This window comes from Gallus gallus, chromosome Z (genome assembly GCF_016699485.2).
Source record: "Gallus gallus isolate bGalGal1 chromosome Z, bGalGal1.mat.broiler.GRCg7b, whole genome shotgun sequence".
In the NCBI taxonomy this organism is placed as follows: domain Eukaryota; kingdom Metazoa; phylum Chordata; class Aves; order Galliformes; family Phasianidae; genus Gallus; species Gallus gallus.
Window position 1 is genome coordinate 58,628,825 of NC_052572.1, and position 14,726 is coordinate 58,643,550.

The following is a 14,726-nucleotide window of genomic DNA, read 5'->3' on the forward strand; positions in this document are numbered from 1 at the left end:
CTGTGACAAAGGCAAAGATAAGGGTGAATGCAGCCTTATAGTTGCCAGAAAACTTTGATGAATGCAAGTGCAAGTAGAGCTCTTCCCCTAGGACAACAGGATCATCTGCTACCTATTCCTCACAATAGCCTAGGAAAAATGCACATCTGTCAGTGCAATGCCACTTCCAATTGAGGACCTGGGCTTACGGCAGTATTGGCTATTGCATCACTTAGACCGATGGAACTGAGCCCAGGTATTGGCTTCGCATGTCAGATGCATGGTTCAGTAGATACATAAAACACCTGGGAGCTCCAGAACTCAAGCTCAGCAAACACAGAGAGGTAGAACTGCAGAGGAATTTATCGATCATGAGCCAGTGCTTGCAAACAGACAGAAATAGCCTTTAGGGGGCAGGAGAAGACTGTAAATACAAAGGGTCGTATGCCAAGAATGAAGTAAAATTTTGTTTCTGTAGCTTAATTAAGTAATAGGCCATCTAAATACAGTGTATTATTTTACCTTAAGGCTATAAAAAGAATTATCTTTACTGAAAAAGTTTAGACTCAGCATATCATACAAAGAGATTAAATTGACACAGTAGGTCAACAGTAAAGATAGCGCAAATTGTCATTTTAGTAAACAAATTAAAAGAAGAAAGAGTTGATATCCAAGATCAATCTTTTGTTTTTTAAAACAAAGCATGTTAATTATCTTGATACAAGATATTTCAAAACCAGATACAACAAGTTTCCTGTCACTGAACAAAAATATTGTTCAAATATTTACCATGTGCCTGCCTAAGGGACAATGTATTTTTCTTAGTAACTAAGACATCCCTCCCACTATTATCCCTAAACAGCAGTTATCACAATTACAGTATAGATCCCTTTCTTAAACTAATTACCAAGCTAATTGTGTTCTTCAAAGACCATCACATTAATTTTCATAAATGCTGAATAACTTTATATTGAAATATGTGATTATATAGAGATTTACTGATCTATTTTTGCATTATGGTAAAAAATAGGTCAAAATAAAAGAAAATCCTTAGCTTTGCTTGGTTACTAGGTAATCTTTATCTTCATTAGTTACTTAAGAGGATATAGTTACAATGCAAATGGAATAAAATGCAGAATAAAAACGTTATCATATTGGGGAAAAAAAGTGAAATCCCTCATTAATTTCATATTCAACTGATCAAGATAAGTGTGAGAACAGTAATATTTTTATTGTGACCAAGATAGCTTGGCTTGAAAGTATTTTAAAATGAATATTTCATAATAACATTTTATTTTACCTATCTATTAATCAAAGCACCACAAACTTCATATGCCTTCAGAACAGGGTTATTTCCCTAAACCAGGTTAGCATAAATGCACTCACCCCCGTGCTGAAGCAGCAGCTTGCCAATTTCTACATGTCCATTTGACAGTGCATCATGCAAAGGAGTCACCCCGTCCACTTGACTGAGCAGGTCTACCTCTGGACAACGCTGCAAAATTTCACTGACACACACTGTGCTGCCATGGTTACAGGCTTCATGCAAAGGCGTCCAGCCAGCATAGTCTGAATTATAAATCAAGGGAAGTTTTAAAACAGCAGAAGTAGTATTAAAATGTTAATAATGTAATTCATTAGACAGCAAAACAGTTTACTTCTTAGTATTCATTACGGTCACAGTAGTAAACCGAAAAGCATCTGATAAAAATTAAATGGTATTTTAAAAAATTGATAGAAAATGTGATGTTAAAACACATTTCAGCTATAAATTAACCTTTCAGCCGTTTCTGGTATGAAGTTCTTATTTTGTGTTATTTAGAATAATACGGGCAGTGTTTGCAGTATAAATGCAAGCTTTATTCCCAGAAATATATTAATACAGTACTTTATCTGGCTTAATTTCTTAGTTCTGCAGAGAAAATGAATAACTTACCTTTAGAATTAATGTCTATTCCAGGGGAAGAGAGAAGCTGAATCAATCTCTCCACTTTGTTTCTTATGCAAGCTCCATGCAGGGCTGTCTGTCCTACCATAAAAAATTAATAGATTACACTAGACTAGGCAAGATAGCAACTAAAGAAAATAATCAAAGTGCCTGGAACTAGGAGACCTGGCTATATGCCAGAAAATTCAATAATGAGTAAGATTTTCCTTTATCCTGTTTAACCATCTTTTAAGAAAATTCAAAAAAAAAAAAAAAAAAAAAAAAAAAAAACAACCCACAGAGCTTCTGTTCCACCAGAGATCCAGCAATGAAATTGTATTGCAAATGGTTTAACACAGGAATTATATCCCCCCAGTTCAAGGTTTAAAGCTTCAATCACACTATAAAAGCACCAAGTGATCACAGAACACCAAAAATACTGGGTTTTGAAGCAATAAAACTTTAGAGTGCAGTTGCCCTCCCTTAAATTTATTCATGAACCTACGTTAAAATGTATGGTTCTTTTTACACAGCATTTATAGCTTAATTCAAATGAATGTTTCTGGCTAAGCACGAGTGCCTCTACACACTCAAGTATAATTCAGAACTTCAAATCCGTTAACAGATGGTTTGCTGTTTCTCAATAGGCTGTCTGACTTGGCTACAGTAGCAAGGGAGGGGGGAAAGAGGGAGAAATAAATGAAGGGGTCCTAATAATAATAATAATAAAAAGAAAGTCCTCTGAAAAAAAAATCCCAAGCCTTAGTATCACATAATGCTGAAGTGTGAAAAATTGAACAGCAAGAAACTGAGAACTGCTGCTTGTATGTAAAGACACCATTAGTCTCCGCAGGATAAAAAGTTCAGGCCCATTCTGAACACTGTTTTGCTTTCACCACATGATTAGGTTTGAACGAGAGCCAGAGAAGAATCTTGATGCCAGGTGAAAGATGATGCAACAAACATCTTAGAAATGAAAAATATCTCAGGGTAAATCCCTCAGCATTTGCAATAAGATTAACATAGTGTATTTTGTTATATTAATACCTTCATTATATGAATCTGTCAGCTTCATACTCATTCTTTCAACAGTAGATACTACTTAAATTTTGGCAGGGAAAGAATAATAAAAAAAACAAGCTTTTTTTTTTTTTTTTTTAATGTCCTACTCCTTCAGCTCACTTTTCTTTCTAGAAGTCAGCCTGTAATAATTCACATCAATTTTACTTGCAAAAGCAATAAAGAGAAAGCGCACCAATTTTAAAAATGCATGGTCTGGCTCTGTTACTGAAGTGCTCTTAAATCCCAAAAGAGAGTGAGGTTTTTTTTATCCTTCAGTGTTTGTGATACAATTCTGATTATAATTATAATATGATATAATAATATAATAATCAACAATCCTGGGTTGCTTTTGCCAGATTTTTCTAAGCCTAGGTGTCATGATTCATATAGCTGTGTTTTAAGTGAACTAGCTAAATTTCTGATGATAAAAGATGAGAAAAAGTACTTCCAACAAGTCGTTCTGTTGAGGAAAAGCCTCATGTAAAGCACAATTTATTAGATTTGTGTAATAAGTAGGAACTGAATGAATTACTGCAGTGCTGTTTTATTCCTTAGGTACTTGGGTTCCAGTATAGCTAAGACAAAAGCCAAATGCCTTTCATAGTCTGGGCTGAATGCCTGGAAGAAAACAGTCCATATGCTTAACACAGCTATGTAACATAGCATACTCCTCAGTCTTTGTTCACAAAATGTCTAGGACTGAAAGCGGTGAAGACCGAATTATACTTTCAAATCAGAAGACGTTGATCCTACCAAGCACAGGTTGAGGTGGATTAGCAAAGTAAGACGGGCAAGACTTGAATGAGCTCACACAAGCTGTACACTGTATTTAATATCTAGGGGGGGAGGGGAATGAAGAAGGCAGCTTTTTTCCACCATATATACAATTCCTCCTTTCCAACAGACATTGAAAAAAGGGAACAAGAACCATGGGAAAATAATTCTTGGACATAAGCCATCATTTTCACCCAGCATTCGTAAGGTCATGATTTTTAAATCTGAAATCGTCAATTCTAACCATATAAAGTCTCTAACACAAATTAGATATATAGAATACCTTTAGCATTTCTCCTGTAAAAATTCATCTCTTCAACCCAATGGGAACAATTCTCTTTGGTGTCTGAAGCCTTGGCTCTCTTCCTTGTACAGCACTTACTGCCTCTAAAAAGAGAGCTAAGGGGACACATCCAAAACACTATTTCATATCTTTAATGCATGTACTTAGTGCCTTTAAAGTATATAAACATACTTAGATCTATGCATTTCAGAGTTATTTCTAAAATGTCCTAACGACATAATTTCCACGTCATTTAATCGTAACTGTATTTAATACAGCAATAAAATTAAATTATCTATGATTAAACTTTTAAAAGATAATTTTGTGGATTGTTCAACTTATCTACGTATCCTTTACATCAGATATTGGGAAAATATAACAACTTTCATTTGCATAAGTTGAGACTCATTTGTATAAGTTGAGATAAGTTGAGTTGCATAAGGAATGGGAAGGAAGGGGGAATCCCAGCCCAGAGGTGTTACAGGTTTAAAATTTAGCTTTCTGTCAGTTGTAGTACTTTGTAGGCAACAAAACAGGTCATATAAAGTTCAAGAAATGTGTCAGGTCAGAAGCTGTCCCCCAAAGCAGAATAAAACTGGTGATGTTATAGGCATTACTTACGGTAGATCAGGCAGCACTTTGACTTGGTTCTGCTCATCACCATTTAGCATCTGTAATGCCCTCTGAGATGCAGGGCCCGGCCAATGCCCTATTTCCTTTGCTTTATGCACTTTTCTTGTCTCACACATCCCCACCTCTCGCAAAGCAAGAAAATAGGGACCGACCTGTTGCAAAAGTAAAACTTTCAGTGACTTTGTAATGCAGTCTTTTTTGTTGTACTTGTAAAACAGTTATCTTCCACCCACACCCTGTTACACTTTTTTTTTTTTTATAAACATGATCCTTACATGACTTGCAAGGATCTTACACAGACAGATTGCTTAATGTCATCTCTTATTTTTTTTTTTTTAGTTATTTTATTTTTTTTTTATTATTCAGTTATTTTTTTTAACTACTGTTGTAATTCACCCCTGTAAGCTGGCCTTAGTGGTGAGTGAGGTATCTGTAAAATGGAAAATTAAAAAAAAATCTCTTTTTTTTCCATAGCTCAGATTTTCGTCTCTTCAGCTGGACAGTCTCTTGAGACTGAACAAAGCTGATTCTAAGCTACTTAATGGAAGTATGTATAATCTTTCTTCTCCCAGTCCATGAAGAAAAGCCCAGGGAACAATCTGGCAAACAATTATTCCCCTCTTTCAACCCTTCTAAACTGGGAGTTGGAAGAAGCTTCTTGACACTATGAAGGCAATAAGCTAGTTAGCTCTATGATGCTCTTTGTAGAAGTTTTGGCTTCATTCTAGCAGTACAGAGCTTCCAACCCAACCTTACAGCTCTTTTTAAAAAGTCATGCAAGTTTTTTGCATAGTCCAGCGAGGGAATTAATTCAATAATTATACAATCACTGTATCTGATCACTAAAAAAGGCACTGAGTATGTAACAGATCACCTATGATTCTACAAGTCACTTGCTGTAGAGGGACTCTTAACCTGCACTGTACAACTACCAACAGCGAGTAGGAAAGCTCTCTCTGAACATACTGAAAAATATAGTTGATAAAATGCTGTGTCACAAGAGTGCAAAATCGGACCATAGTTGATATTTATTGTATGGAACAAGAATGAAAGAATAGCCATGCTAAGGAAAGCCACAAAAATCACATGAATTTTTTTCAAGTTCTACAAATTTTTTTTTCAAGTAGAAGCAGAGAGTGATCAATTAGAGATCACTCTCTTTCACTAATAATCAATGAGAGATTATTAGTGGTAATGCTAAAAACAGTGATTGTTGCTGTGTATATGTTGACAGCATTTGTTAAATACTAGATCTTATTGGTTATTCTTAAAATTCGGACAGTCTTTTGTTCATGTTCTGTTTAAACACAATGTATTAATAAACAATAATCTCTGTTCAGAATAAATTCCTGTAAAATTTGAGAAAACTTAGGTATGAAGTAATTTATAACAGTATAACTTCATCTTTCTATGACTTTATCTATACAGTTTTAAGTCATAGAGCAACAGTTATGAATTTCATATTCTCATTAGTCTTTACTATTAAGGGTACTGCAAAGTGGCTCCAAATTAGGTCATGTCATTCCTGTGTGGTCTCCCTGACTTGTGACTGTGGTCTTTCTGTCAGTAACTGTGGGTCTGCAAAATTCAACTTGTATTTCCTAATAGGCTATCATAGTCTGTGACTTGAAAGCAAGATGAAGTCTATAAGTAGGAGAAAGTTTTTAAGAGGACAGATTCATAGGAACATATTGTGATTCAGGATCACAAAATTCTGTATCTAGCAGCAAAATAATAGACTGTCACCACTTCAAAAATCTGAAGGAAAAAATATCCCTGAAAAACTGTGCAATATTTTGCATTTTCCTTAATTATAAATATAATATTGCAATAAATTTTTCACATCAAAGATTATTTTAAAAAATCTTTAATTTTGAGTTCTCGTGATAATTGCACATAAACAGATTAATTTTACAACATGTTACCAATTCTTTAGCAAGAAAATTTCACCACTGTTCTGAACCATGCCCTGAGGCAAAAAGAAACACAAATGCAGCAGTTTCCAGAGGTGAAAGGGTATACATGCAGTGACCATGATTTTACACCACAACAGAAAGATATTTTCCAATACTTTAATTAATCTAATTATTTTTGAAGTGCTTAAGTGTGCTAGGTATTAAGGAGTGCAAGAATTACTTACTATTTTCTGAAGAGAAAGAGGTTCTGTGGAAATAGTTACATTCCTCTGTAAACACATTTTTTTAAAAACTGCTTCAGCAACAAACATTTGAAGCCAGAGGGATGGTATGGAACAAATGAACATTTTAAAATCAGATATTGGAAAATCTGGATGAAAGCAAAGGGAAGAGAAAGAGCCTTAAAATCAGAATATACAAACCTGTACACGTATAGTTGTCTAAAATATATCTCTTACTGATTTTTTTTAATTATTCTATTGCAGATTTATAAGTTATTCTTCACAAAATTTACCACAATAGTCTTATTAAAACAGATTTATCCATCACCTAGTAAGAAGACCAGCTACTTGGAAAAGTATCTTATCTTTGCATTTAAAATGCAAAGAAACACTTTTTACAATGCCAAACACTTAAAAAACACTCAAAATACAGTATTTTAAAAGTTGTAGCTTGATTTTGAGATAAAATTATTCATTCAGTGAAATTATGCAAGTGATTTAATTAAAAATTTCACAAGACATAATACAGACACAATTCAGGTAAAAAACAGAAACATGAATAGTATTTCATAGTATAGTATGTCAGGTATATAACAAGAAGAAAAAAATCTGTTTAAGTTACGCAGAGGAATTCTATATTAAAAGTGACCTTACACAAATTCCAATGTTTTTCAGATGTACCTATCATCACGCTTATCTTTGGCCTATCTCGTTTTTTTTTCTTTTGCTTTGTTTTGTTTTGGTGTTTAGAGAAGGAATGGTGGATACTGAAGCATACTGTATTGCCGTAGTGTTAGACTTCTGAGAAATGCTCACACAGGAGCTTATCAACTAACACAATGAAACAGAAGAACAAGTTTTAGGGGTACAGATGTCTTCTACTCCAAACTGACAGAATCTTACAAGAGTTCTGCTATAATTTTTCATAAGTAAGTACTATGGTCCAAGCTGTAGAGATCACCTATTAGTCAAGTAATTTTTATTCTTTATATCCTGACTATGAACGTTGTTTCCATGAATACTCTGAATGGATGAAAAAGCATCTAAAAACACTGTTTTCCATTTGCAAGCAAGAAAGTGAGAAAGTAATACCAAAATGTATTTACAAGATTTTTTCCTAATATATTAAAGCTATAAAGTCCTAGAGACACTGCAAAAGAGATAGAACTAAAAATCCCATTGATTCAAATACTATAAAGTCCAACTGATCTGTTGTTTTTTGTTGTTGTTTTAAACTAAGGCATATTATAATGTGCCTAAGAAATGTTATAATGTTCCCTAAGAAAGACCAGAGTGGAACTATTTGACTAGAGACTAAGATTTTAGTTTAATTTTTCAAGTGAAGGTTTCAAAAGGTGAATTTTTCAAGGTAGAAGCACCAGCACTTTAGATGAAGCCTACCCACACCTGTCTAGAGAAAACTACGAATGAAATCAGGATACAGAGGTAGAAAAGCTGAGTTACAGTTTTTCAAACATTTTCTAATTAAAAACAAAACAAAACAAAACATGGAAATGTATTTCAAGTATGTAACAGAAAAACATTGGGTAGTTTTTCTATGATTATTTCCTGGTCCAGATGAGTACCTCTTTCCTACATGCTGAAACAACACTGCAGTGGATATCCCATCTGGTTTGAGTCATGACATCTATTTTTATCAAGCATGATGTTTAACCTTGTCTTCTATTTTATGTATAGAACCTATAGAGATTTATTTAAAAGGACTTTAAACAAAAAGCAGTGCCATTTGGTCTTTGCTTGGAAGAGACATACAGCCTGCCACATACACACAGATATGCACAGAGCAAAGCAGAGTTTCCTGCATACATATGCATCACATTGCACAACTACATGGCTGCAAAAGAAAGTAAAATATAACTTGAATGCAAACTGAGAATTTTAATTTAGGGCTTCTTTAGTACAGCTGATTAAAAGATTCTCAGATGCATTTCAAACACTCACCATCACAGGCAATGGCAATGTAGTGTGCTAAATCATCAGCTATTTGATGAAACACATTTCTGTCCATAAGCAAACCTGAGACGATCCAATAATCCACTACGGTTCCAAGAATTGCATTTAATAGACAAGCTATTTCACGTCTGAAAGCCTAAAAGGGAAAGAAAAGAGTATTTATGGACCTGTACTGTACAGTAAATTCGTGCTGATAATGTAACAGTAATAACACTGGAAAACATCTTCAGATAAAAGCCCACTTTGTTGCCATATCACTTCTTCACTGATATTTCTTCTTCTGCTCAAAAGCCAACTGCTGAAACCAGGTCAACAAAACTAATTATGTCACTGAGGCCACATCAATTAAGATTTGGAGAAATAGAAGTTATTTTGAAACACACTTTCTACAACACCATGCAAATTACAGGGATCTATCTATCTACTACTATCCTACTTGTTCTACCAGAATTCTCTTTTCCTAAAGTTACCATCACAAAATCAAAGGCCCTGTTGTGGTTAACCACATACACCTGCACCAAAAAGGAGCCTGGTTGGACAGTTGAAAGTGTTACCCTCCTGCACAGAAAAAGTATGTGGGATCAGGAAACAGTATTCTGCTAAAAAATAAAAAAATAAAAAATCCACACAAAGCCAACTAAAAGAGCAGCAGCTGCATATATAGAAGGAACAGAAGAAAGGACACTAACCTTACCATATTCTCTCCTGAACCTGCAGGAAAGGCCATGTGCAGATAAAGAAAGCAAGGAAAAATGTATGCATCATAGTGGGAACACATGAAATTAATGTGATGAGATTAGCAGAACTACCTAAGTACCACAGAATCACTATGGATACACTTGAGCACCTGCTGATCCACTGCATTCTGGAGAAAGAGAATGCATACTTCACAACAGAGAATTTTGGATAGGAAGGAAATTGAACCAAATACATGTTTATTGGTCAGTTTTTCACTAAGGAATTACTTAAAAGAAACAGAAGTTTTCTGTCTTTTGTTGTGCTCTAACACCATAATCAACAGTTCTTATACTCCTTTGAGAACAAAACATGTTCAGGGTTGGTTTAAAACTTTGAAACTATTTCCTCAGCAGCTGGAGTACCGAAGAGTGAAGTAGTTTTAGTTTCATCAAGAACACAGAAAAAGACAACAGGGACTGCAACACAGATGAGATTTATCATAAAAAGATTACAGTATTATTTGCAGAAAACCTACATAAATACTGTCCATACCATTAGCAGACTTCCTTATTATTCAAAAGAAAAGGAATAAACAGAACTAAAAGGGCTGATCTGAAAGTAATGGCTCCTATTTTATTACATTGGCCTAAGACATCTAGAGGCAGATGTTGGTGGTACTGCAGTAGAGGTTGAACCTTCCCACCAATATCCTGTTACATGTTGTTGCTGTGAGACATACGGCAGCAGAGGGGCAGAACGGTGACTGACATGGAAGTACGTATGAAGTAAAGCTGAATTTCTCCATGAGGGAAAAATGGCACTCACTGACATTCATCGACGGCTGCTGAATGTTTATGAAGACCAAACAGTGGTCTATTGTGCTCTTTGTATCTATTGAAGTTTCCATGGAAATAAATAGGAGGCATTAATTTCAGAGCAACCATGTACAAATAGATATTGTGTCGGGAGGTGAGGTAATCTACATTACTGAAGACTTTTAAGGACTGGTGAGACAAAATCTGTCAGTAATGTTATCTCTGAGATAGACCTCAGCTTTAACCCCTCATATTTTGTTCAGCTCTACTTGATTTCTTTTCCCCACTGCTTTCCTAATACATTATCTTAGATTAACAGTGAGATCTCTTATGAAATAAAAGAAGAGAGAACACCCACATGGCTGGTCAACAACATAAAAATGAATTTTGTTTCATTTTTAATGATACGCTAGTCTTTAAAGCTAGTCTTTAAAGATTTTAAAAGATGTATTATTCCCTATCAGAATAATTCAAAACATCTCCAATGTCTTGGAATTTCCCTTAGGTCGCATACCTCTTCTCTTCATCATTGGGCAAATAATCCTCGATAGTTCTTCAAAGGAAATAGATTACACAAATGCAGCAAATAATGAGATTTTTAAAAGAAGTGACAGAGTCAAGGATACACAAATATAGTGTGAGGCAGGCAGATCTAAAGCAAAAGTATTTACATTGTTTTTCTTAATTCCTAAATCACAGTGTTGTATCACTTGATCTGTGAAGTATTTTTGGGGGTGGCTAGGGTAGATTGGTAGGTAGATTGGTAGGTAGATTGGTAGGTAGATTGAGCTAATGACTGTTAACATTGCAAACATTAACGCCGTTTCACACAGTCAGACATATAGCTGTAAATCCAATGTAAAACTCGCTAATGATACATGAGCTGCAACTACCTTCACTAAGCTAAGTATCTGCACACTGACAAAGACAGCCTAGGTAATGCCAACAGGTACAGGTTTAGCTTATGTTTTGATAAATGGTGTAAACAAAGAGCTTCTCCTTAATACCTTGAAATAAATGGTTCATCATTACAAATGAAATAAAAAAATAATTTACTGCAAGTATCTCACTTTAAAAAATACTGAAATATTAATATATTAAATGTTCATTTTCCACCACAAAACAAAATAAACATAGTAATGAAAATGTATGTGTACATTATTAGAAAGGAGAATGAAACAGTTATTTCCATTTGACATGGGAATTGCTACCATGTGCGACAAAGCTTCACTGTGCAAATAAACAGCTTCTGCTTTCAAACTCAAGAGGCCAAATCTTAAAGTGTAAAGTCTCTTATACAGCTTTACAACTCTGTAGTTGATTTAAACTTGCAGTTGTCCTTACATTAAGTTGAAACTGTCATGATTAAGTTGACATAAAGAAACAATATTAAAACAAAAACTTTCAGCAACAATACTTTTAGATTATAAGAATTCATAGAAAGCTAAGTGATCCCTGTATGCAAATCAGTAACAAAGTAAATTCAGAAGAGCCACTTGATTATTTGTACACATACGAAAGCAATATTTAGAACATTATATCAAAACTCTTATTCTGAGTAAGAAAAAACAAGTCACACATATAGATAACATAAGTTCTTATGCTATTACCAAAGGCTATTTTGGATAAAGTAAAAATACTTATACATGAGAAGTCTTTGTTTACACCACCATTTAGTTAAATCATGTGATTATCATTCACTGGAACACAAGACTCCAATCAACCAAAGCTGAGAATATTTGCAAACCACTGATTTTGGCTCTGCCATTTATTATTTGATTTTTAACTAAACATGAACCCAGTTAATTTTTAACTTTAAATTTTTAATTTCATTTTCCTTTATATATCATCAATGAAATTGTTTTTGAAACTATTTTAGTGTCTCTCTTTTCCCTTTAAACAAGTACTTCTAAAATTCCTAAGAATAATGTACTATTACAAACAGTATTTTTTTTTCAAATTATTCTGAAAATATTCTTAACAGAACTGCAGCTTTATTTTTACTTATAATACCCAAGTGGGTCGGGGATTGGCACTAAATTCATTTTCTTCGCAGCATCCTCTGTGATGCTTTGCTTTGAATTTGTTCCCAAAAGAGCGCAGATAACACACAGTGTTTTTCCTATTTCTGAACAGTGCATGCACAGCATCAAGGCTTTCATATTTTTCCACTACCTGCTTGCAAGGCTAGGGAAGCTAAATGGGAAATAAAAACTTGATGCTTACTTTCTTGGGATGCACAAGGGACTCGGAGGGGATACAGCCACAGGAGATGACCTCAGCTAACAAAAGGTATAGTCAGTAGCAATATGACATCATACTCAATATGAAAATCTTGTAGGGAAGAAGAAATGGGGACATCTGGAGTTATGGAATTTGTCTTAGCATGTAACCGCTATGCATACTGAAGCCCTGCTTTCCAGGAAGCTGCTGGGTGCTTGTTTGCCAATGGGAAGTAGTGAATTAATTCTTTATTATCCTGCAGTTGTGTGCACACCTTTGCTTCACTTACTTACCCATCTCTGTAACTTCTCACGAGTTTTGTTGCTTTTCCCCTTCCATTTCTCTCCCCCATCCTGCTGTGGGGAGAGCGGTTGTGCAGGAGCTTGCCTGTCAGCTGCAGTCAACCCTTTGCACTATACTTAGATAACTGAATAACATCCAGTTAAGTACTTTTTTTTCAATACCCTCTTCCATGTTGTTAGTGTTGAGAATCAATACTATCTCATCAAGAAAAAACTCTGAAGTGGGACACGGCTGTTGATTATGTTAGTCATAGCAGTACAACTGATGAATGCTATCTTGGCAAAGGCAATTCCTTTATTGCTGTCCCATTTAGTGCTTTCCTCAGTCAACTACAGTGCCCCTGTGAGAGAAGTTTTAGTACACATAAAAGTTCTCATTGGAAAGCTTTTAAGTCATAAGGAAATTCACCTTAACTTTTTCACTTTGAATTACAGGAATTTTAGAGATGCTTTTTAGAGGTTTCTTTTATGAGGTGCAATGTTTTTAGGGTAATGCAGAACTCTGAAAGTGCCTAAAACATACTCCTAAGACAGTTTAAGGGACTGACAGAAGGACAATCAGTTCTATGAATTTATAGCACACTGAAATACCTGAAACGTGTTAGAAAGAACATCAGAAATATGTGATATGATGTAAATAAAAAATTGAATGTATCTCTTTTACACTCCTTTGTCAGATTATGTAAGACAACCTTCTGAAAGGAAGAAAAAAAACTGCAGCTGTAGGAGGAAAAGCATTCTGGATACCATCACAGGCACAGTATCACTGCAAAAAGATGCAACAGCCGAATAGCTGCTAGCTACTCAGTGTTAAGTTTCTAAGTTCCAAAGCTAAGTTAAAAGCTATGTTTCAAGGAACCATGCTGTTTCTCCACCAATCTTACTTGCTTTTGAACTGTGTCATGTATAGAATTATTTCTATGATTCTATGATTTTAACCTGATATTCAGTATTGATTCAAAAAGCCTTCAGAGTAGGAAAGTCTAAATTGTTTGATTGTTTGTCTCCAGCTGTAGGACTCCACCTTTGCCCATGTTGAACCCCATCAGGTTCCTCTCCACTCAACTCTCCAGCATGTTCAGGTCTTGTTAAATGGCATCAGAGCCTTCTGGTGTGTTAGCTACTCCTCCCAGTTCTGTATTATCAGCAACCTTGTCATCAGTCCAGTAATTTAAGATGTTGGATAAGACTGGACCCAGTACCAACTCCTGAGGAACACCACTAGCCACTGTCGTCCAGATAGACTCGATGTTGTGTATCACAACATTCTGAGCTCCGCCACTCAGACAGTTCTCAATCCACCCCACTATCCACTTGCATATCCCACATTTCCTAAGCTGATCTATGAGCTTCTGATTGCATAACTGGGGAGAAACTGGTCATTTGACTCCTTTGATCTTTCCAACTATGTTACTTAAGTCTTTGAATATACAAAAATATCAGTATTTCAAGTTTTAGTATAACAAAACCGAGAGTGCCGAAAGCAATGAGTTCTGTATGAAAAAACACAATATTTTGGTTTAGAATTTATTGTTGTCGAAGAATGCAAAGGAAAAGGGAATGTGTTATAAACATACAAGACTAAAGGATAATACTGTAGTATAGGAATGCTGCTTTTTAAGAGTAGAATTTGCATCTGCAGGGATACTGTACATTACAGTGTGTAAGATCAAAAAGGAAAAGCAATAGGCAAAAAAAACAAAAGGCTTTGTGACAAAAGGGGAATATATCTACTTATGTGTAATATAGTTGGAACTACCAAAAAAATAAAAATAAAAAAAATCCAAAATCTAAATGATGTAAGGCTATCTTTTATGTTGTATTTTAGTATTCCTCTGTTTTTCATGTACTTCTTATGCTCTGCCTACCACCAGCAAATATTCTGTTTATGCACAGAACATTTTATAATAAAGGTATGGCTTATAGTACTGGAACTGGT

The 14,726-nt window shown here is 34.8% G+C and overlaps 1 protein-coding gene across 5 annotated transcripts in view; it reads right to left on the reverse strand.

Annotated features, from left to right (window-relative positions):
* Window positions 1-14,726, reverse strand: part of SLF1 (SMC5-SMC6 complex localization factor 1) — a 41,124-nt gene that overhangs the window by 4,626 nt on the left and 21,772 nt on the right. For all 5 annotated transcript variants that reach the window (XM_004949399.5, XM_004949397.5, XM_004949398.5 and 2 more), the window contains 6 exons: window positions 8,758-8,905; window positions 6,799-6,944; window positions 4,647-4,810; window positions 4,026-4,141; window positions 1,916-2,008; window positions 1,366-1,548 (listed from right to left, as the gene is read on the reverse strand). In XM_004949399.5, coding sequence (XP_004949456.2) covers window positions 1,366-1,548; window positions 1,916-2,008; window positions 4,026-4,141; window positions 4,647-4,810; window positions 6,799-6,944; window positions 8,758-8,905 — 850 coding nt within the window. The remainder of the gene's footprint in view (window positions 1-1,365; window positions 1,549-1,915; window positions 2,009-4,025; window positions 4,142-4,646; window positions 4,811-6,798; window positions 6,945-8,757; window positions 8,906-14,726) is intronic.